This window comes from Gorilla gorilla, chromosome 2 (assembly GCF_029281585.2).
Source record: "Gorilla gorilla gorilla isolate KB3781 chromosome 2, NHGRI_mGorGor1-v2.1_pri, whole genome shotgun sequence".
In the NCBI taxonomy this organism is placed as follows: Eukaryota; Metazoa; Chordata; class Mammalia; order Primates; family Hominidae; genus Gorilla; species Gorilla gorilla.
Window position 1 is genome coordinate 62,374,217 of NC_086017.1, and position 18,504 is coordinate 62,392,720.

The 18,504-nt window shown below is 59.6% G+C and overlaps 1 protein-coding gene across 4 annotated transcripts in view; it reads left to right on the forward strand.

Moving 5' to 3' along the window:
* Nucleotides 1–849: 849 nt before the first annotated feature.
* STAB1 (stabilin 1) overlaps nucleotides 850–18,504 on the forward strand; it is a 28,833-nt gene continuing 11,178 nt past the window's right edge. For 2 of the 4 annotated variants that reach the window (XM_004034284.5, XM_019023248.4), the window contains exons 1-30: nucleotides 860–1,035; nucleotides 6,405–6,541; nucleotides 6,878–6,993; nucleotides 7,246–7,331; nucleotides 7,399–7,468; nucleotides 7,872–7,967; nucleotides 8,239–8,349; nucleotides 8,584–8,780; nucleotides 9,012–9,142; nucleotides 9,266–9,393; nucleotides 9,699–9,787; nucleotides 9,977–10,114; nucleotides 10,241–10,381; nucleotides 10,557–10,619; nucleotides 10,906–11,019; nucleotides 11,119–11,172; nucleotides 11,406–11,486; nucleotides 11,928–12,086; nucleotides 12,850–12,912; nucleotides 13,168–13,263; nucleotides 13,510–13,596; nucleotides 14,446–14,557; nucleotides 15,025–15,211; nucleotides 15,297–15,390; nucleotides 15,504–15,662; nucleotides 16,805–16,900; nucleotides 17,497–17,592; nucleotides 17,752–17,799; nucleotides 17,984–18,114; nucleotides 18,281–18,392. In XM_004034284.5, coding sequence (XP_004034332.4) covers nucleotides 958–1,035; nucleotides 6,405–6,541; nucleotides 6,878–6,993; nucleotides 7,246–7,331; nucleotides 7,399–7,468; nucleotides 7,872–7,967; nucleotides 8,239–8,349; nucleotides 8,584–8,780; nucleotides 9,012–9,142; nucleotides 9,266–9,393; nucleotides 9,699–9,787; nucleotides 9,977–10,114; nucleotides 10,241–10,381; nucleotides 10,557–10,619; nucleotides 10,906–11,019; nucleotides 11,119–11,172; nucleotides 11,406–11,486; nucleotides 11,928–12,086; nucleotides 12,850–12,912; nucleotides 13,168–13,263; nucleotides 13,510–13,596; nucleotides 14,446–14,557; nucleotides 15,025–15,211; nucleotides 15,297–15,390; nucleotides 15,504–15,662; nucleotides 16,805–16,900; nucleotides 17,497–17,592; nucleotides 17,752–17,799; nucleotides 17,984–18,114; nucleotides 18,281–18,392 — 3,270 coding nt within the window. In that variant the 5' untranslated portion in view covers nucleotides 860–957. Of the gene's footprint in view, nucleotides 1,036–6,404; nucleotides 6,542–6,877; nucleotides 6,994–7,245; nucleotides 7,332–7,398; nucleotides 7,469–7,871; nucleotides 7,968–8,238; nucleotides 8,350–8,583; nucleotides 8,781–9,011; nucleotides 9,143–9,265; nucleotides 9,394–9,698; nucleotides 9,788–9,976; nucleotides 10,115–10,240; nucleotides 10,382–10,556; nucleotides 10,620–10,905; nucleotides 11,020–11,118; nucleotides 11,173–11,405; nucleotides 11,487–11,927; nucleotides 12,087–12,849; nucleotides 12,913–13,167; nucleotides 13,264–13,509; nucleotides 13,597–14,445; nucleotides 14,558–15,024; nucleotides 15,212–15,296; nucleotides 15,391–15,503; nucleotides 15,663–16,804; nucleotides 16,901–17,496; nucleotides 17,593–17,751; nucleotides 17,800–17,983; nucleotides 18,115–18,280; nucleotides 18,393–18,504 lie in introns of all 4 variants that reach the window. The other 2 variants (XR_010132668.1, XM_019023246.4) reach the window with 2 other exon arrangements.

An 18,504-nucleotide genomic window follows, 5' to 3' on the forward strand; every position in this document is an offset into this window, starting at 1 on the left:
AGACAGTGTCCCTACTCTTCCACAGCCAATGTTCCAGGGGAGACAAATGAAACAAGCCAATGTCAGCTGGTGGCTGGTGCTGCCAGGTGAACCAGGTGCAGAGCCACCTGCAGGCTGAGACCAGGGAGGCGCTCTGAAGTGGTGGCCCTTGACCTGAGACCACCTGTGAGAAGGAGCCAGAGTGACAATCTGGGGTAGCAGCACATGCCGGGAGAGCTCACTGAAGGAGCAGAGAGGCCTGCGCGGCTGGAGCAGACATGTCTGGGGAGAGTTCAGAGAGACCAGCCAGCTGGAGAGGGGTTTGGAGGTGCTGCAGCAAGCTGGCTGAGCATGGGCTGCTGAGTGGACGGCAGATAGGGAGGCAGGGAGGGTGGATGGGGGTTGGCGGGCAGGACCAGCGGCTCAGGAGTGGCTGGTGCTGGTGAGGGGATGCGGGTCTGGTGGGCTAGCAGGGTGCCTGTAGCGAGTCAGAGCCCCCTGAGCGCCCTGGAGTTGGAAAGGTGGAGGCAGGAACAGACAGACCCATTCAGGGGCTGCCCTGCCTTCCGCCGACCAGCACCCCAAGAGCCTCTGAATGAAACACACTGGGCTCGCAGGCGGGAGACTCGTTCACGTGTGCCTTTGGATTTGCTTCAGAACCTCTGATAGAGCCCAGGTCCCGGGGCTCATGGTGGCCTGGACTTCCAGGTTGTGATGCCAGGAGGGTCCCAGCCGGGAAGCCCCGAGCAGGGCTCAGGCCGCCCATGGGGGGTCAGTGGCCAGCACCTTCCCTTCCGCCTGCAGGCTGCTGATACGCAGGAGGAAATCCTGGCGGGTTCCTGTGGGGGTGAGCTGGCGGGGCCTCCGGGCTGCTTTTAAGGCCACTGCCCGCCCCGTCCCGCCTGCCTGTGCTGTGCCTGCCTCCTAGAGCTCATTCCCTACGCCCCGACTCTGTCCTGGACAGCGTGCCCACCAGCCATGGCGGGGCCCCGGGGCCTCCTCCCACTCTGCCTCCTGGCCTTCTGCCTGGCAGGCTTCAGCTTCGTCAGGGGGCAGGTAAGTGTGAGCCAGTCGCAGGGGCACACGGCGTCCGGGCCCTGCCGGCCAGCGGTGGGAACAGGGAGGGACTGACATGGAGGGGCAGGGGCCTGGGGAGAAACCGCAGCTGGCGCCTGTTTGGCCTCTTAGCAGGCCTAGGGGCTGGCTATTGTGCCCACCTCCCCAGTCTGAGGTCTGCGTCCAGCCACCCAGGGTTCAGGGGTGTGTCAGCCCACCCTCCTCTGACTGTGTGGGGCCGGGGCTCCCCAGCCTGCAGCTGAAGGGTACAGAGGCAGGCCCGTCCTGCCCTTCTGGCCCAGACGGAGGCCCAGGTCTTATGTGGCCCTCACCTGGGGGTTGAAGATGTGATCACCTCCAACCCCCGAGGACTACAGATTCACGTGAGGCATGTGTGTGCACATGTGTGTGCCTGTGTCCAGCCCCAAGAGTACTGGGAAGCAGAATGAGTCACTCACCGTCAGTGTCCGGGGTTATGAGCAGCTGGCAAGGACACACTTCAGCCTCAGAGCTGCCACAGAGCAGCCACAGCCCCGGGAAGGTCCCCTTGAATCCTCACAGCCTCGGGGCAACTCCTCCTGTCCTCCTCGTGAGGAACCCAAAGCCCTAGGATGACGGGGACAGGCCATTCCCACTCTAAAGCCATGCTCCAAACCCCTGCCTGTGATGGCCATCCATGTGTGCTGGCGAGCAGACAGGGTCCTGGTATGCAGCCACAGCCAGCCCCTCGGTCAGGTCCCTGTGACAGGCTCCTGGCTGCAGGTCTGCTCAGGCCCCATGGTAGGGGCCTCTGGGAGCTTCTGGAAGAGCCTCCCACCCTGGTGATGGGGGTAGTCTCTCTCCTGTGAGGCTGAGCGTGTCTGCCTCCTGGGGCAGCAACCACTATCCCCATGGCACAGATGGGCAGACTAAAGTCCAGAGCGGGGAGGACTTGCCCAGGATCCCACAGGCAGTCCAGCCAGGGGCCTAGGCCCCCTGCCACCATCAGGCGCTTTCTCTTGGATGCCTGTGGTCCCTCAGAGAGGCAGCAGGGAGAAGGGCCTCACCAGCTTCAGGACCAGGCCAGGGCTGGGGACAGGAAGATATGAGGCTGAGAAGGCGACAGTGATGGGGGAAGAGCCAAGGGTTCCAGGGCTGTGCTGAGAGCCCTGCAGGTAAGCTCCTGCCCTCCCCTTAACTCAGTTTCCCCCTGTGTACCATGCAAGGGAATTTCAAAGGCCTCCGCCACCTCCTCATGCTCTGGGCAGTGAGGACAGAGGTCAGTGAGGGGCCTCAGATTCGAGTTTTTTCCTTGTCAGAGACCTATGGCTCTGACCACTCCTTGTGGATGGGGCTGCAGCAGTGCTGGCCACTCTAACATAGCTACATGGCCTCTATCCCAGCACCCTGCATAGCCGAGAGACACTGTAAGTGCAGTTGGCCCTCTGTATCTGTGCACCCTGTACTTGGGTTCAACCAACCCTGGATTGAAAATATTCAGGAAATAAAATGGCATCTCTACTGAACATGTTCAGACTTTTTTTCTTTTGAGGTGGAGTCTCGCTCTGTAGCCCAGGCTGGAGGGCAGTGGCGTGATCTCGGCTCAGTGAAACCTCCACCTCCCAGGTTCAAGCGATTCTCCTGCCTCAGCCTCCCGAGAACTGGGATTACAGGCGCCCGCCACCACACCCAGCTAATTTTTGAATTTTTAGTTTCACCATGTTGGCCAGGCTGGTCTGTAACTCCTGACCTCAGGTAATCCACCTGCCTCAGCCTCCCAAAGTGCTGGGATTACAGGTGTGAGCCACCGTGCCCAACCCCATGTTCAGACTTTTCTATGTACATAGCATTTACATTGTATTCGGTATTATAAGTCATCTAAGGATGACTTAAGGTATACGGGAGGATGTGCATAGATTATATGTGAATTCGATGCCTTTTTTTTTTTTTTTTTTTTTTTGAGATGGTGTCTCGCTCTGTTGTCCGGGCTGCATTACAGTGGCGCTATCTCAGCTCACTGCAACCTCTGCCTCCCAGCTTCAAGGGATTCTCCTGACTCAGCCTCCCAAGTAGCTGGGACTACAGGTGCACACCACCACACCTGGCTAATTTTTGTGTTTTTATTAGAGACGGGGTTTCTCCATGTTAGCCAGCCTGGTCTCAAACTCCTGATCTCAGGTGATCTACCCTCTTCGGCCTCCCAAAGTGCTGGGATTACAGATGTGAGCCACCACTCCCAGCCTCGATTCCATTTTATACCAGGGACTTGAGCATCCACAGATTTTGGTATCTGAGGAGGGTCCTGGAACCAGTCCCCCATAGACACCAAGGAACAACTATATTAGGAGTGGAAGCTCTGAGGGGAAACGATGTCCCGGGTAACCTGTTCAGTAAGGGCAGCAACAGGACTGGAGTGAAGATGGATTTGGGCAGCGAGGCAGGAAGGCTTTCCTGGAAGGCCCTTAGCATTTGTCCATTCAGCAGCTTTTTACCGAGGGCACGTGGCTAGGTGTGTGCGGTGGAGCCTGTGGCGGGAGACGAGCACGGTCTCGTCTCCCTGCACCCAGCCCTGCACCCTCCCTGATCTGACCGAAGGTAGGGGGAAGCAGTTTGGGGTTCCTTCCTCTCTGACAGGGTTTGGATTCTGGGCTCTCAGCCTTAAAAAGTCCCCATGAACCAGGTCCCAGCTTGGGAGAATTTCATCCACCTTCTCACCAAAGACTTCACACTTCGTGTCTCCTCAACTTCCCCCAGCAGCAGCTCTGTGGGAAGCAGACATTGCAAAATCAGGTCTGCGGGGGGTGTGGGGTGGGGGGAGACAGCACCCGCTCTGGCTCAGTCCCGAGGTGCCCCCAGGAAGGAGGGAATCTGACTCAGCACTCAGGCCGTGATCCAGCCTCACTCCACCCAGCTGGACCAACGGCAAGATGTGGGCTCAGACCGCCGATGCTCCTTCCAGGCCATGCGGCGGAGGCAGGGCCCCTCGGCTGTGGTCTCGGAGAAGCGCTGATGTGGCAGCAGGCTTACCATTCATCAGCATTTCACACACGTTTACAAACACCCAGGTCCTGTGAGTGAGTGTCCACACCAGGCCCCAGAGCTCCCGCTTCCTTCTGGGCCCTAACTCACCCATCGCTCCATCTAGCCCTGACTGTCTCAGAGTGCGACCAGCACAGTCTTACTCAGCCTGAGCCCTTATCCAGAGCTGACCACCATTCCTCCAAGAGCTGGTCCACAGCCAGAATGGTGACCGCGCTGGCAGCTTTGCCCAGCTGGCCAGGTGGCTTTGAGGGGAGCCCACCTCCTGCCAAGCCTCTACCCTGAGCCAGCAGCTGCTCAGCCCTCAAGTTACCCAATTTCCTAGTCACTCCCTGGCTCAGCAAAGGCGAGCCTCAGGATGGGGAACGAGACCACAACATCCCAGCTCCGCCGTTCAACACAGGCTGCTCTGAGCAACTTCCCTGTTTGCAGACCGCAGAGGCATGAGCGGAAAAGGCCAAATCACGGTAGCACAGAGGCTCTGGGGCCCTGGTATTTGCCATAAGAAAGTGTCAGGGGCACCATTTCTCCTTTTCTCTTGCTTTGAGAAGCCACACATCTGTAAATTATTCCAGGAAAGGGATGTTCTGGGGTCACTCCCTTTGGACTACAGTGTGGTCAGCATTTTTCAAGATGAGAACATCTCCACTTCTCTGGGCCATGCCCAAAGCCTCCCAAACACCTCCCCTCCACCCTATGCCCCTTCCCTATGCCACTTCCTCCCACTAGAACTGGGAGTTTAGCTTCACGCCTCCTGGGTTCAGTGCTGAAGGTTGCTGGGACTTTGTTGCCGTAGAAGGCTGGTGGACTTCCAGGAGCTATGGCAGGCCAGTGAATGGGACTCCAGGCCTGGGGCTTTTGTCAGCATCCTTGTGCCCATGCCGTGGTGGCAGGCTGGACTCCTCACATCTTCCACGCCCCACCCAGTTGCTGAGACCTTCTGCCAATTCATCTCACCACCCCAAGCCCTCTCAAATATCTCCCAATCCATTTCCACTGTCCCTGCTTTGGCCCAGGCCACCTTCAGGTAATGATGGCCTCTTTCCCACCACACCTGCCCCTGCGACTGTATTCTCCATGCAGCAGCCAGAGGGCCAATTTAAAACAAACTGCCCAGGCACAGTGGCACATGCCTGTAGTCCCAGTTACTCGGGAGGCTGAGGCAGGAGGATCGCCTGAGCCCAGGAGTTCAAGATTACAGTGAGCTAGGGTCACACCACTGCACTCCAGCCAGGGCGACACAGCGAGACCCTTTCTCAAAGACAAAAAATCATAAACTGAGTCATGGGGCTGCCCTGGACTCTGCCTCACCCAGGTTTACGGAGCTCCTGCACCCCAGCTGCCAGCCCCTCTCCAGCCTCCCCTCGGGCCACTGCCTGCCTTGTCACACATTTGTTTTTACTTCTTTCCGCTCCCGGCCTTTGCTTCTGCTGTCCCCTAGGCCAGGAGCACTGTCCTTGACCAACTCTCATACATCCTTCAGGTCCCAAGTCAATGACCACCTCCCTCAGGAAACCACCTGGGGCCCCAGCCAGGATGCCCTGGGTTTCCTCAGAGGCTGGCATGGCCCGTTGTCTCCTGTGACTGCCCAGCCCAAACACTTGCAGACCAGAGTCCCTGCACACAGCTGCTCACGTGAGCCCAGCCTCTCAGGGCCGGGGTCCTTAGTCTCTGATTCCTGGGCAGCGGAGAAAGCCCTTGCGCTTGGTTAGAGAGGGTCATTTGGTAGCAACGTGGGAAAATGCTCAGAGCAGAGTGGTGGCTGGAGGTCCAGCCCCACGGTGCATGGCTGGAGCCGGCATCGTGCCTGTGCCCATGAGTTGAGGATGGAGTCGCCATGTCCTCCCAAGACAGCATCAGCTCTGTCATTTATTGTTTCTTTATCTTTAAACAAAAGGCAAAAGTGAGCACTAGGCTGGGAATCTGGGTTTAGTCCCTGGTTCACACCCTGTTCCTGGACGAGATTGGGCAGCGGCCATGTCCTGGGCTTCAGTTTTCTCACCTGAAATGGGCTTGGGGGAGCAATGTGGCTAGATTCTCTAGTGTCAGAGGGTGTGGACTCAGAGCCTTCTGGGCCGGGCACATAAGGACTCAATGTGACATTAACAACTTGTAACAGACAGGTTTCACAGGGCCTTCCCCATCTGCACTGCATTCCCACTGAGCGCCCCCAGGGCATTCTGTGGACCCCCACAGAACTCAGCTCTGTGCCCAGAACCCTCTGCTTACTCTGACCCCTGAGCAGATGGGAAGTGGCAGCTGGAGGGGTGTGAGCCCTTGCAGCACTGAGGACAGGGTCGGGACTGGGCGTGGGGTCCAGGCCCCTGACCACACCCTGCCTGTGGCCCCAGGTGCTGTTCAAAGGCTGTGATGTGAAAACCACGTTTGTCACTCATGTACCCTGCACCTCGTGCGCGGCCATCAAGAAGCAGACGTGTCCCTCAGGCTGGCTGCGGGAGCTCCCGGATCAGATAACCCAGGACTGCCGGTGCGGGCCACCCCTGTCCTTGCCTGTGTCCAGGAGCATCCTGTGGGGTGGCAGGGACTCCCCACCACCTGACAGGCCCACGAAATGAGGAGAAGCACTCACTTATCCATGCCCCTGTGGCCCCTCCTGGGTGGCAGAGACAGGCGGGGAGGAAGGGGTAAAGGCGAGGGGCAGGAGGGGTTTATGGGGCACCTGCTATGTGCTAGGCCCTGTGCTCAGCTCTGGGCCAGGCAGAGCAGGGAGGTGGGTGGGAGCCCCGGAAGCCAATGTGGGGAGGCTGGGTGGGGGCTGTGCAAGGGAGCCTTTTCCGTCACCCTGCCCACCCTCTGCCCCCAGCTACGAAGTACAGCTAGGGGGCTCTATGGTGTCCATGAGCGGCTGCAGACGGAAGTGCCGGAAGCAAGTGGTGCAGAAGGCCTGCTGCCCTGGCTACTGGGGTTCCCGGTGCTATGGTATGGGAGAAAGGGGGACCCCGCCTTGCGCCTCCCACCCAGCCCCAGCTCTGGGCAAGCCCTCTGCAGGAGCCACCTGCATTCCCCTTCAACTTCTTTGTTTAATTAATACTCACCGAGCACCTCCAAGGATCGGCCCCCTCGCTCTTGCTTCCCTGGGGGAGGGGCCGAGTCTGCGGTTGGCCAGAGCTGCTGGGGTCAGGGTAAGCGGAGGGTTCTGGGCACAGAGCTGAGTACTGTGGGGGTCCACAGAATGCCCTGGGGGCGCTGAGACCCCATGCAATGGCCACGGGACCTGCTTGGATGGCATGGACAGGAATGGGACCTGTGTGTGCCAGGTAAGGGCTGGGCAAGGTGGGGTGGAGGCTCAGAGGGGCCACGCTGACTTGGTGCATCCACCACCAGGAAAACTTCCGCGGCTCAGCCTGCCAGGAGTGCCAAGACCCCAACCGGTTCGGGCCTGACTGCCAATCGGGTGAGTGCTTAAAAGGCAAGAGGGCACGGCCAGCGTCCACCTGGGGGCCCACGCGGATGCAGTCCCTACAACCAGCTCCCACCTGTCCCTTCAGCCTCTGTCCCAGCCCCTCAGATTTGCACATCCCTTTCAGGAACATGTGCTTTGTTTTATCACACCTGCAGCCCTTTGCACATGCTACTCCCCTGAGAGGCCTTCTCCAGGAAGCCCTCTGTGAGCCCCAGGCCGGGCCAGTGCCTTCTGTGGTCTCCCAGCACCCCTGTGGTCCTGCATTACAGCTCTGTACTCTTAAGGTTGTACCTGCCCGAGCTGAGTTCTAAAAATACAGACAGCAGGGACCCGACGTCCCAGTGTGTGCCTGGGAGAGGCTGGGGTCCCATCTGTCTCTGTGTGTCCCTCCCAGTGTGCAGCTGTGTGCACGGAGTGTGCAACCATGGGCCACGTGGGGATGGAAGCTGCCTGTGCTTTGCTGGATACACTGGCCCTCACTGTGATCAAGGTGAGCAGCGCCACTGGGATAGCCTAGGGCAGCAGGTCCCTGTGGCCAGAGCAAAAGAGGCCGACTGAGTGAGGATGGGGCCTGAGCCTCAGCAGGACCTCTGCCTGGAGCCTAGTTGGGGAAGGGGTGTCATCTGAGACCTCCACTGTCCAGAGGCCCAGCAAGGTCAGGGCCCTGCTCCAAGTCACACAGAACAGGCAAGGCCCCTTTGCCCCTGTGTTCCTCACCAGCCTGGGCTTGGGCTCATCAGTGCTCTCTCCACTCTGCGCAGAGCTGCCCGTCTGCCAGGAGCTGCGCTGTCCCCAGAACACCCAGTGCTCCGCAGAGGCTCCCAGCTGCAGGTGCCTGCCCGGCTACACACAGCAGGGCAGTGAATGCCGAGGTGAGCCTGGACTCAGAGGCCAGGGACTTCAGCTCAGGGCGGGCAGGGGCTGGGAGAGCATCCTTTAACCCAGCAAGTGCAACGTAATTCACAAGGAGGGAGAGCCATTCCTAAGGGGAGCCTATCCTCAAGGCCTAGGTCAGCCTGCTGGCCCCGGCCTTCCTGGTGAAAGCTGTGGTGGAGACAGGGCTCCTGGGTGCTTGGCTCACTTGGGCTCTCTCTCTGCCCTGGCAGCCCCCAACCCCTGCTGGCCATCACCCTGCTCGCTGCTGGCCCAGTGCTCGGTGAGCCCCAAGGGGCAGGCTCAGTGTCACTGCCCTGAGAACTACCATGGCGATGGGATGGTGTGTCTGCCCAAGGACCCATGCACTGACAACCTTGGTGGCTGCCCCAGCAACTCTACTTTGTGTGTGTACCAGAAGCCGGGCCAGGTGAGCCAGGGTCCCAGGCCGGAACTGTCCCCACAGTGCATCCAAACACTGGCTGTGGGACCCTGGGCAAGTCACAGGCCTTCTGGTAGCCTCAGTTTCCCCACTTGTAAAGTGGGGAGAGGATAAGGGTCCTCTTCAGGGAGGGGCTGAGCAGGGCTCTATGGGTAGGGCAGACACCAGTGGTTCTTGGGGTTGGACGTGGTGTTCCCCTCCTGCCCTGTCGGGGGCCAGGCCTTCTGCACCTGCCGGCCAGGCCTGGTCAGCATCAACAGCAACGCTTCTGCGGGCTGCTTCGCCTTCTGCTCCCCCTTCTCCTGCGACCGGTCTGCCACTTGCCAGGTGACCGCTGATGGGAAGACCAGGTGAGCACAGGCGCCTGGGAGCAGAGACAGTGGGTTGGGCAAGCGTGCCCCCTGTGGGAAGGCGTGGGGGATGCGGGGGGGGGCCTCAGCCTCCGCCCTGACTGGCTCTCCCTGGGCCCCCAGCTGTGTGTGCAGGGAAAGCGAGGTGGGGGATGGGCGTGCCTGCTACGGACACCTGCTCCACGAGGTGCAGAAGGCCACGCAGACAGGCCGGGTGTTCCTGCAGCTGAGGGTCGCCGTGGCCATGATGGGTGCGTGACCCCACTGCTTGCCCACCACCCGACCCCTCACCCCCAGCACAGCTGGCAGGGAGGGAGGAGCTGCCTCTGCAGATTCCAGTTTCTCTGCCCAGGGCTGTGGGAACAAACAGGTGGCTGTGGGGGGTGCATGCAGGGGGTGGGAGCTGCTCTCCAATCTCGAGGCCCCCATCTACCCTAAATCTAGGGCGAATACCCCCACCCCAACTCCCCCACACCAGGTCTGATGCCCGAAGGTCTTCTGAGACCCCCAGGGTCTCCCCAGCTCCCTTCTGATGCTCCCTCGCCCTGCCCCCCAGACCAGGGCTGCCGGGAGATCCTTACCACAGCGGGCCCTTTCACCGTGCTGGTGCCATCCGTCTCCTCCTTCTCCTCCAGGACCATGAATGTAAGCCCCTCCCCATGGTGGAGCTGGCCACTGGCCCTCACCTCCTCGCCTGGATGCGTCCCCAGTCTTCAGGGCCACCTGGAAGGCATCAGGGCCTGGGATGCATCCTGTCCCCTCCATTGCTGGGTAGAGGTGGTGTGAAGAGGACTGGCCCCCCGGCTCACTTTGCTCCCCGCCTTGCGTCTGCAGGCATCCCTTGCCCAGCAGCTCTGTAGACAGCACATCATCGCAGGGCAGCACATCCTGGAGGACACAAGGACCCAACAAACACGAAGGTGGTGGACGCTGGCCGGGCAGGAGATCACCGTCACCTTCAACCAATTCACGGTGAGGGAGGAGCCTCAGCCTGGGGACAAGAGGAGTCACAGCCTGGCAAGGGTGTGCAGGTGGGAGGGAGCCTCCGGACAGGGGGCTGGCATATGGGATCTGGCCAGACCTCTTGTGTCTCACCAGAAATACTCCTACAAGTACAAAGACCAGCCCCAGCAGACGTTCAACATCTACAAGGCCAACAACATAGCAGCCAATGGCGTCTTCCACGTGGTCACTGGCCTGCGGTGGCAGGCCCCCTCTGGGACCCCTGGGGATCCCAAGGTGAGCCAGCATCCTCCCCTCCCTTCCCCTGTGCTGCTGGGTAACCTCAGACCCCTGCAGAGAGCAGTGAGTGGGCAGGAGCCATTCTACTCAGGGCTGGAGCGCAGCTTCTCCCCGCTGGGCTGAAGCAGCCTCACCCCTTCCCTGGGGCCCTCACACTCATCCCTCCTTACAGAGAACTATCGGACAGATCCTCGCCTCTACCGAGGCCTTCAGCCGCTTTGAAACCATCCTGGAGGTAAGCTCAGGGGAGGGGTCCCAGCCCATGTGGGCTTCTGGGCTTCTGAGCCAGGACTCATTATCCCAGATTCTGCCCCACAGTGACCTGGGGTTCTGAAGTAGCATGGCCTCTGCCCATGCGCCTGTCCTCACGCCTGAGGTTCTGTGGTAGCATGGACCCATTGCCCATGTCTCCCACTTACTCAGTGGGAGTTTCCTGCAGGCCAAAGGTGGCAGGGCCCAGGCAGGACTCAGAGGTGGAGGCTGGCCATGCAGCCCCCTGAGCCTCCCTTGCACCGCCACAGAACTGTGGGCTGCCCTCCATCCTGGACGGACCTGGGCCCTTCACAGTCTTTGCCCCAAGCAATGAGGCTGTGGACAGCTTGCGTGACGGCCGCCTGATCTACCTCTTCACAGCGGTAAGGTCAGCGGGAGAAGGGGCTGCGGGTTTGGGGACACCAGGACCTCCACGCTCCCCCACAGTTCCTCCAGGAGCCAAACCCTCTCTCGCCTGCCAGGGTCTCTCTAAACTGCAGGAGTTGGTGCGGTACCACATCTACAACCACGGCCAGGTGCGAGGTCTTTTTCTGGGGGGCGGCCAGCTTGTACCCGGTGGGCCTGCCTGCAGGTTCTGGACTTCCCCAAGGCCCCATCTCTTCTCCATCTCCCTTCCCTTCTCATCTGTTCTGCTATAGCACAGAGCCTAGGGACCAAGGGGGTGGCTGTGAGCCTCCTGGGCAGGACTGGGCGTGGCCCCAAGGTGTGGCCAGAGCCCAGCCTAAAGCCACACTGTCCCTTGCCCCAGCTGACCGTTGAGAAGCTCATCTCCAAGGGTCGGATCCTCACCATGGCGAACCAGGTCCTGGCTGTGAACATCTCTGAGGAGGTGAGGTGCACGGACACCTGGGTGGATGGTGGGGCTGGCGGTGACCAGCTGCCCACTTGGCCTCTCAGCCTTGTGTGCTCCGAGCCCCGTGGTGGGCAGGACACTGCTAGGCCATGGCGGGGTCATGGGGAAGGAAGCAGGCAGAGATCAAATTCCTCTGCTGGGGCCCAGTGAGAGTTAAGGGGGAGGACTCCAAAAAGGAGCATGGAGCACACAGTAGGGCTGCCCCATGTGGCAGAAGCCATGTGGGTAAGGACCCGCAGCCTGGAGCAGTGTCGTTGGCCAGAGCTGAAGGAGAGGTGGCTGGTATGGCAAGCGGGGCCTTCAGCAGCTCACTGAGCTGCCTGTCTGCTCTAACTGGGCTGCAGGGGTGGAGGTGGGCAGCCCCACCGGGCCAAGGCCAGCCGGGCCGGGGGTTGGCTCAGTGGGTCTCTGCTGCAGGGGCGCATCCTGCTGGGACCCGAGGGGGTCCCGCTGCAGAGGGTAGACGTGATGGCCGCCAATGGCGTGATCCACATGCTGGACGGCATCCTGCTGCCCCCGACCATCCTGCCCATCCTGCCCAAGCACTGCAGCGAGGAGCAGCACAAGATCATGGCGGTGAGCTTCGCCTGCACGGCCAGGGCCCTACTCACTAACCCCTGTCAGCGCTGGAGCGGCAATCCTCTTCCCAGGGAGAGGCGCTAAGTCAGGGCTGGGCTGACGCCAGCTCTGAGGCCCTGCTGGCAGACTCCCAAGGACCCACCTGTGCTTCCCCCACGCTCACCCTCACCAGGACTATGATTCCATCTTTGAGATTTTTTTTTTTTTTTTGAGGTAGGGTCTTGCTCTGTCGCCTAGGCTGGAGTGCAGTGGCGCAATCCCAACTCACTGTCGCCTCCGCATTCTGGGTTCAAGCGATTCTCCTGCCTCAGCCTCCCGAGTAGCTGGGATTACAGGTGTCCGCCAACATGCCTGGCTAATTTTTGTATTTTTAGTAGAGATGGAGTTTCACCATGTTGGTCAGGCTGATCTCAAACCTCTGACCTCAGGTGATCCACCCACCTCGGCCTCCCAAAGTGCTGGGATTACAGGCACGAGCCACTGCGCCTGGCCTGAGATAACTCTTACATCCTCCACCGCTCCATCCCCTTTCACTCACTCTGTGCCTGCCTCTGGCCTCTCTGCTATTTTCCAGAGACTCTAGCTCTGCCCGGCTCAGGGCCTCTGCCCCTGCTCTCCTCTGCCTGGAACGCCAGTGCTGGGCTTCCTGTGGTTGGCTCTTCTCATCCCTTAATCCCCACTCAATGTTCCCTTCTCTGGGTTTGCCGAGTAAATAAACAATGACTAAGCCCTCTCCCCATCCTGCCCCTGCCCTGCCCAGGGCTCCTGTGTGGACTGCCAAGCCCTGAACACCAGCACGTGTCCCCCCAACAGTGTGAAGCTGGTGAGCACACCTTGGCCCAGCTCTCAGGGCCTCCTGACTGCCTGTTGAGGTTTCTGCCCTGGGTCACAGGGGTGGGTGGGGGAAGCAGAGGCTGGGAGGCTAGATCAGACGTGGAGGCTAAGTGCTTCGCAGCCCCACTGGACCAGGGTGAGAGTTCTGGACCCAGGGGACAGAGGTCCCTTAACCAGGGCTGCCTAGCAAAGGGGCTGGCCCAGAATCCACACCCACTGACTGGCTTTGCATGGCCCACCCTAGGACATCTTCCCCAAGGAGTGTGTCTACATCCATGACCCAACTGGGCTCAATGTGCTAAAGAAGGGCTGTGCCAGCTACTGCAACCAAACCATCATGGTAAGCGTGGGCATGGGTGCCCACTCCCAGGTCACCTGGGCACCTGCTGTTCCTCGGGGGCCCCCAAGCTGGGGCTGAGTGGGCTACCTCCCTCAGAGGATGCACTGCAGCCTAACGGTGGAAAAGGGGTCCCAGAGAAACCTTATCCACTCCGTCACTCTGGAGATGGGGCCAGGGAGCAGAGGCAGCCTGGGCAGGGAGGGCATGGCCCCAGATGGCCTCTTGGACCTGCTCTGTCTCTTATAGGAACAAGGCTGCTGCAAAGGTTTTTTCGGGCCTGACTGCACGCAGTGTCCTGGGGGCTTCTCCAACCCCTGCTATGGCAAAGGCAATGTGAGTCCCATCCCCTCCTGGGGTGAGGTATGGGGAACACAAGGACTCCTTCACCGGTTGGCCAATGACTGGCTGTGTGTCTGGGCCAAGCCTGCCACTCTCTGGCCTTGGGATTCTCATGTCTACGCAGTGGAAAGTTGGATCAAATTATTTCTCATATTTTAATTAAAAATAATTAGAGAGGCCAGGTGCAATGTCTCACGCCTGTAATCCCAGCACTTTGAGACGCTGAGGCGGGCAGATCACTTGAGGTCAGGAGCTCAAGACCAGCCTGGTCAACATGGCAAAACCCTGTCTCTACTAAAAATACAAAAATTAGCCTGGTGTTATGGCACACACCTGTAATTCCAACTACTCAGGAGGCTGAGGCAGGAAAATCACTTGAACCTGGGAGGCGGAGGTTGCAGTGAGCCAAGATTGCACCACTGCACTCCAGCCTGGGCAACAGAGTGAGATTCCATCCCAAAATAATAATAATAATAATAATAATAATAGATAGATAGATAGATTTTTTGGCATTTATTTCCAAAAAGGCTACTTGGCAGTTTTCTTTTGTGTTCTGTTTTTACCACTTTGTAATATCAGGGTTACTTTAGCACCTGGCTATAGAAGAACACAGGAGTTATGTGTTTCTGGATCCAGCAAATGTTGTTCATAAAGCCTCCATGGCCAGGTGCCTTTTAGGGGCTAGGTCTTTGGCGGCATCAGTGATTTTGAAGATCCCTTCCAGGATGAGCTCTCACGGGTAGCAAGAGCTCAGAGCCAGCCCATGAAAGGAGGGGGTGTTGGGAGAGGGGATGTAGAGAGTCCCTTTCCCATGACTGATCCTGCCTTCTGCTCACTCTCTAGTGCAGTGATGGGATCCAGGGCAACGGGGCCTGCCTCTGCTTCCCAGACTACAAGGGCATCGCCTGCCACATCTGCTCGAACCCAAACAAGCATGGAGATCAATGCCAGGAAGGTGGGTGGTCCTGGCTCAGGCCACCTCCTAGGGAGAAAAAAGGTCTGCTTAAAAATGGGTCTGGGGGCTCTCAAGAAGGGAAATGAAGCCCCAGGAGGAGGGATGAAGGCCAAGGGGAGTGGAGGAAGATTTGAGAACAGAAAGGAGATGCTGTCTGCTTCACCCATGCCAGGAAGGGAACTGTGGCTTAATTTAAAGTATGCGGGACTTAGGTCAGACACACTGAAGAACTTCCTGATGGTGGTGTTGGGATCAGGGCAACTAGAATGGGATAATTGAAAGCTCAGAATGCTCCCCTCACATTTCATCTGCCTGCCCATTGAGTCTGAGATAACCTCTGATTTTTCCACCCTGCAGTCAAATCTGTACTGGCTGCCCCACTCCCTATATCCCCCAAACCCATCCTGGCTCCCAGCCAGCCCTGCCTCCTGCTTCTCAGTTTCCTTGCTCCCATCTGCTCCATACAGACTGCGGCTGTGTCCATGGTCTCTGCGACAACCGCCCAGGCAGTGGGGGGGTGTGCCAGCAGGGCACATGTGCCCCTGGCTTCAGTGGCCAGTTCTGCAACGAGTCCATGGGGGACTGTGGGCCCACAGGGCTGGCCCAGCACTGCCACCTGCATGCCCGCTGTGTTAGCCAGGAGGGTGTTGCCAGGTGAGGACCCACACCTTCTGTCTGCCCCACCCGTGACCTTTCATACCTGAGGCTCACTGGAGCCCCCTCCTTCACCCACCCCCAGATGTCGCTGTCTTGATGGCTTTGAGGGTGATGGCTTCTCCTGCACACCTAGCAACCCCTGCTCCCACCCGGACCGTGGAGGCTGCTCAGAGAATGTCAGTCCCCTTGCTCCTTCCCTGAAGTTCTGACCCAGAGGCAGGAGGTGGGATGCCCTGGCCCTCTGCCTACATTCTTGTGTCCCTGAGTTATTTATCCATGGCTCTCACAGGCTGAGTGTGTCCCTGGGTCCCTGGGCACCCACCACTGCACATGCCACAAAGGCTGGAGTGGGGATGGCCGCGTCTGTGTGGCTATTGACGAGTGTGAGCTGGACGTGAGAGGTGGCTGCCACACCGATGCCCTCTGCAGCTATGTGGGCCCCGGGCAGGTGAGGTGCAGCAGAGAAGGGGTGGGGGCCTTGGTTCTGGGGGACTCTCTTCCTGCCCCATCTGACTCCTGGAATGCAGAGTCAGGTGCTCAGGGTCTGGAACCTCAGGTGCAGGTGAGAACCCAGTGCTGACATGCTGAGTAGTAGCATCTGGGATTCGCTCCTTCATCCATTGGCTCATTGCTTTCCCAGGTGTTTTCAGGCACCTATTCCATGCTAGTCCGTGTTCTAGATGTAGGGAATGTGATACTGAGCAAAGCAGGAAAAGCCCCTGCCCGTGGGAGTGACCTCCCCAAAACTTTAGCCTCATGGAAATCCAGCCCCGGAGCTTTGCAGTGTCTGAATCTAGTCACGGGAGCTCAGAACCTGGAGCCTTCCATGTGGAGCATTTCAGGACTGGTGAACCAGCGTTTGGACAGGCATTGAAGACTGTCTAACGCGCCAAGTGGGAGGCCAGGCCTGGCTGGTCAGGGTCAGCCTCTGCATGGCCAGGCCTGTGGGGCTCCCTGTCCTCCCAACTCCAAGGTGGCCTCTGGGCACCAGCACGTGGGGCCTTAGCGGTAAGAACTGACAGGCGTAAGAGCTGGAGCTCCAAACCCCATTAGGGCCTTAATTCAGAACAGAGGTGTTGAATGAGCCAGTGAGATGCTCCCAACGTGCAAACAAGGGCACCTGAGAGCTGAGGGGTCTCACTGGTCACTCACCTGCAGTGTAGACAAGCCCAGGGGCACTGGCATTTGGTTGGGGGACTAGAGCAGCTGAGTAGGGTGGCAGGGGTGGAGGTGGGATCTAAGCCACTATCCTGGGGCTGGCCTTGGCAGGTACCTACACACTTGCCACAAGCTGTTGGCCTCAATGGCCTTGGCAGGGCCCCAGGCTCCAAGTGCAGGAGCACCAAGTCTCCATGGATGCTTCTCTGCGAATGCTCTCACCTCCGTGGACTCATCCTGAGAGCCAGTCTCCCCTTAGGGCCTCTGTCTCCCCATCTGGAGCACAGATCTCTGAGAGGAGGGCTGGGAGAAGTTCCTCTGGGGTCTGGGCAGACCTCCCTGGGGGCAGTGACCAGAGAGAGCCAAGTAACGGAGGAAGAAAGGGTTGGATGCTCATCATGAGACAAGGCCGTCTGTTCCTAACCTTTCCAGAGCCGATGCACCTGCAAGCTGGGCTTTGCCGGGGATGGCTACCAGTGCAGCCCCATCGACCCCTGCCGGGCAGGCAATGGCGGCTGCCATGGCCTGGTAAGGGGGTGCAAGGCTCAGAGCCCTGGGGAAGCTTTCTGGGGTGAGCCTGGGCTGCAGCTCTCTCCCTCCCTCCCCATCTCTGGGTGTCTCTCTGTATCCCGTCAGGATTAAGATCTTTCTAAACTTCAAATCCAACCATGTCACTCCTCTCCCCCTTCACCCGCCCCTGCCCAGCCTCGTCTCTCTGTTCCACTCCTGCCTCACTTCCACTGTCCTTGGCTGCGCTGAGCTCCTCGCCATCCCCTGCCCTTGCTCCACTCTACCACACCCCTGCCTCTGCAAGCCGCACCTGGGCCTGGCTAGCTCCTCCTGCTCTCAGCTCTGGCTCCTGGGGATACAGGGCCTCCTGGGTGCTCCCACAGCCCTGAGCTCCCTCGCATCCACCTGGCATGGGTAATGCTTGTGTTAAATGCCCAGTGTCCTGGGGAGCAGGGCTAGGCACACCGAAGGAGTGCCATCAACACAGACTGGGTGGCTGCAGAGCAAGGGGCAGGGGCTGGGGCTGGGTGGCTGGACAGGCAGAAAGATGGGGGAGGGAGGGGCCCAGCTGCCATCTGGTTCTGAATGGAGGCCCTTTCTCACTCCCACCCCAGGCCACCTGCCGGGCAGTGGGGGGAGGTCAGCGGGTCTGCACGTGCCCCCCTGGCTTTGGGGGTGATGGCTTCAGCTGTTATGGAGACATCTTCCGGGTAAGGGGTGCTCAGACTCGTTTTCTGTCTTCCCTGTGCTTGGGAAGGAGCCTTCTCCAGCACCTCAGGTGGGAAAGGGGCACTGCTCAGGATCCATGGTGGGGAAGGGGTTTGAATTTGCCCTTGGTCCTGTGACCTCAGACTTTTCCCTTCCCTTAGGAGCTGGAGGCAAATGCCCACTTCTCCATCTTCTACCAGTGGCTTAAGGTAGGACAGGGCAGAATGCTGGGGTTGAGGGCTCAAATCCAGGAGGCCTGCCTGGATGGAGGGGTGCCATATAACATCTCCAAGAGTGGGAGGTTGGGGGCAGGGCTGGAGCCTAGAGCAGGGGATCTGAAGATGATGGCTGCCTTCCTCACTCCTCCTGCCCCTGCTCCCTGTGTGCGTGCAGAGTGCCGGCATCACGCTTCCTGCCGACCGCCGAGTCACAGCCCTGGTGCCCTCCGAGGCTGCAGTCCGTCAGCTGAGCCCTGAGGACCGAGCTTTCTGGCTGCAGCCAAGGATGCTGCCGAACCTGGTCAGGTGGGGCCGCCATTGCCAGGCTGTGGGAGGGGGCTTCCTTGCGGGACCCAGTCCCTCCCCGGAGAGTCCTCAGCCTGGCAGGCACTCACCCCTTGGGGTGGGCCCAGCCCCAAAGGTAAGTTACACTAACCTGATTCCATGACCCCCCTAAACTGTGCCCTGTCAGGGCCCATTTTCTCCAGGGTGCCCTCTTCGAGGAGGAGCTGGCCCGGCTGGGTGGGCAGGAAGTGGCCACCCTGAACCCCACCACACGCTGGGAGATTCGCAACATTAGTGGGGTATGTGGTGAACTCTGGGCAGAAAAGGGGACCAGGTAGGGCATGGGAGGGAGCCTGAGTGGCTGCAGGCTCTCCCACATCAGAGGCCCCATGGGATGAGATTGGGGTCCCC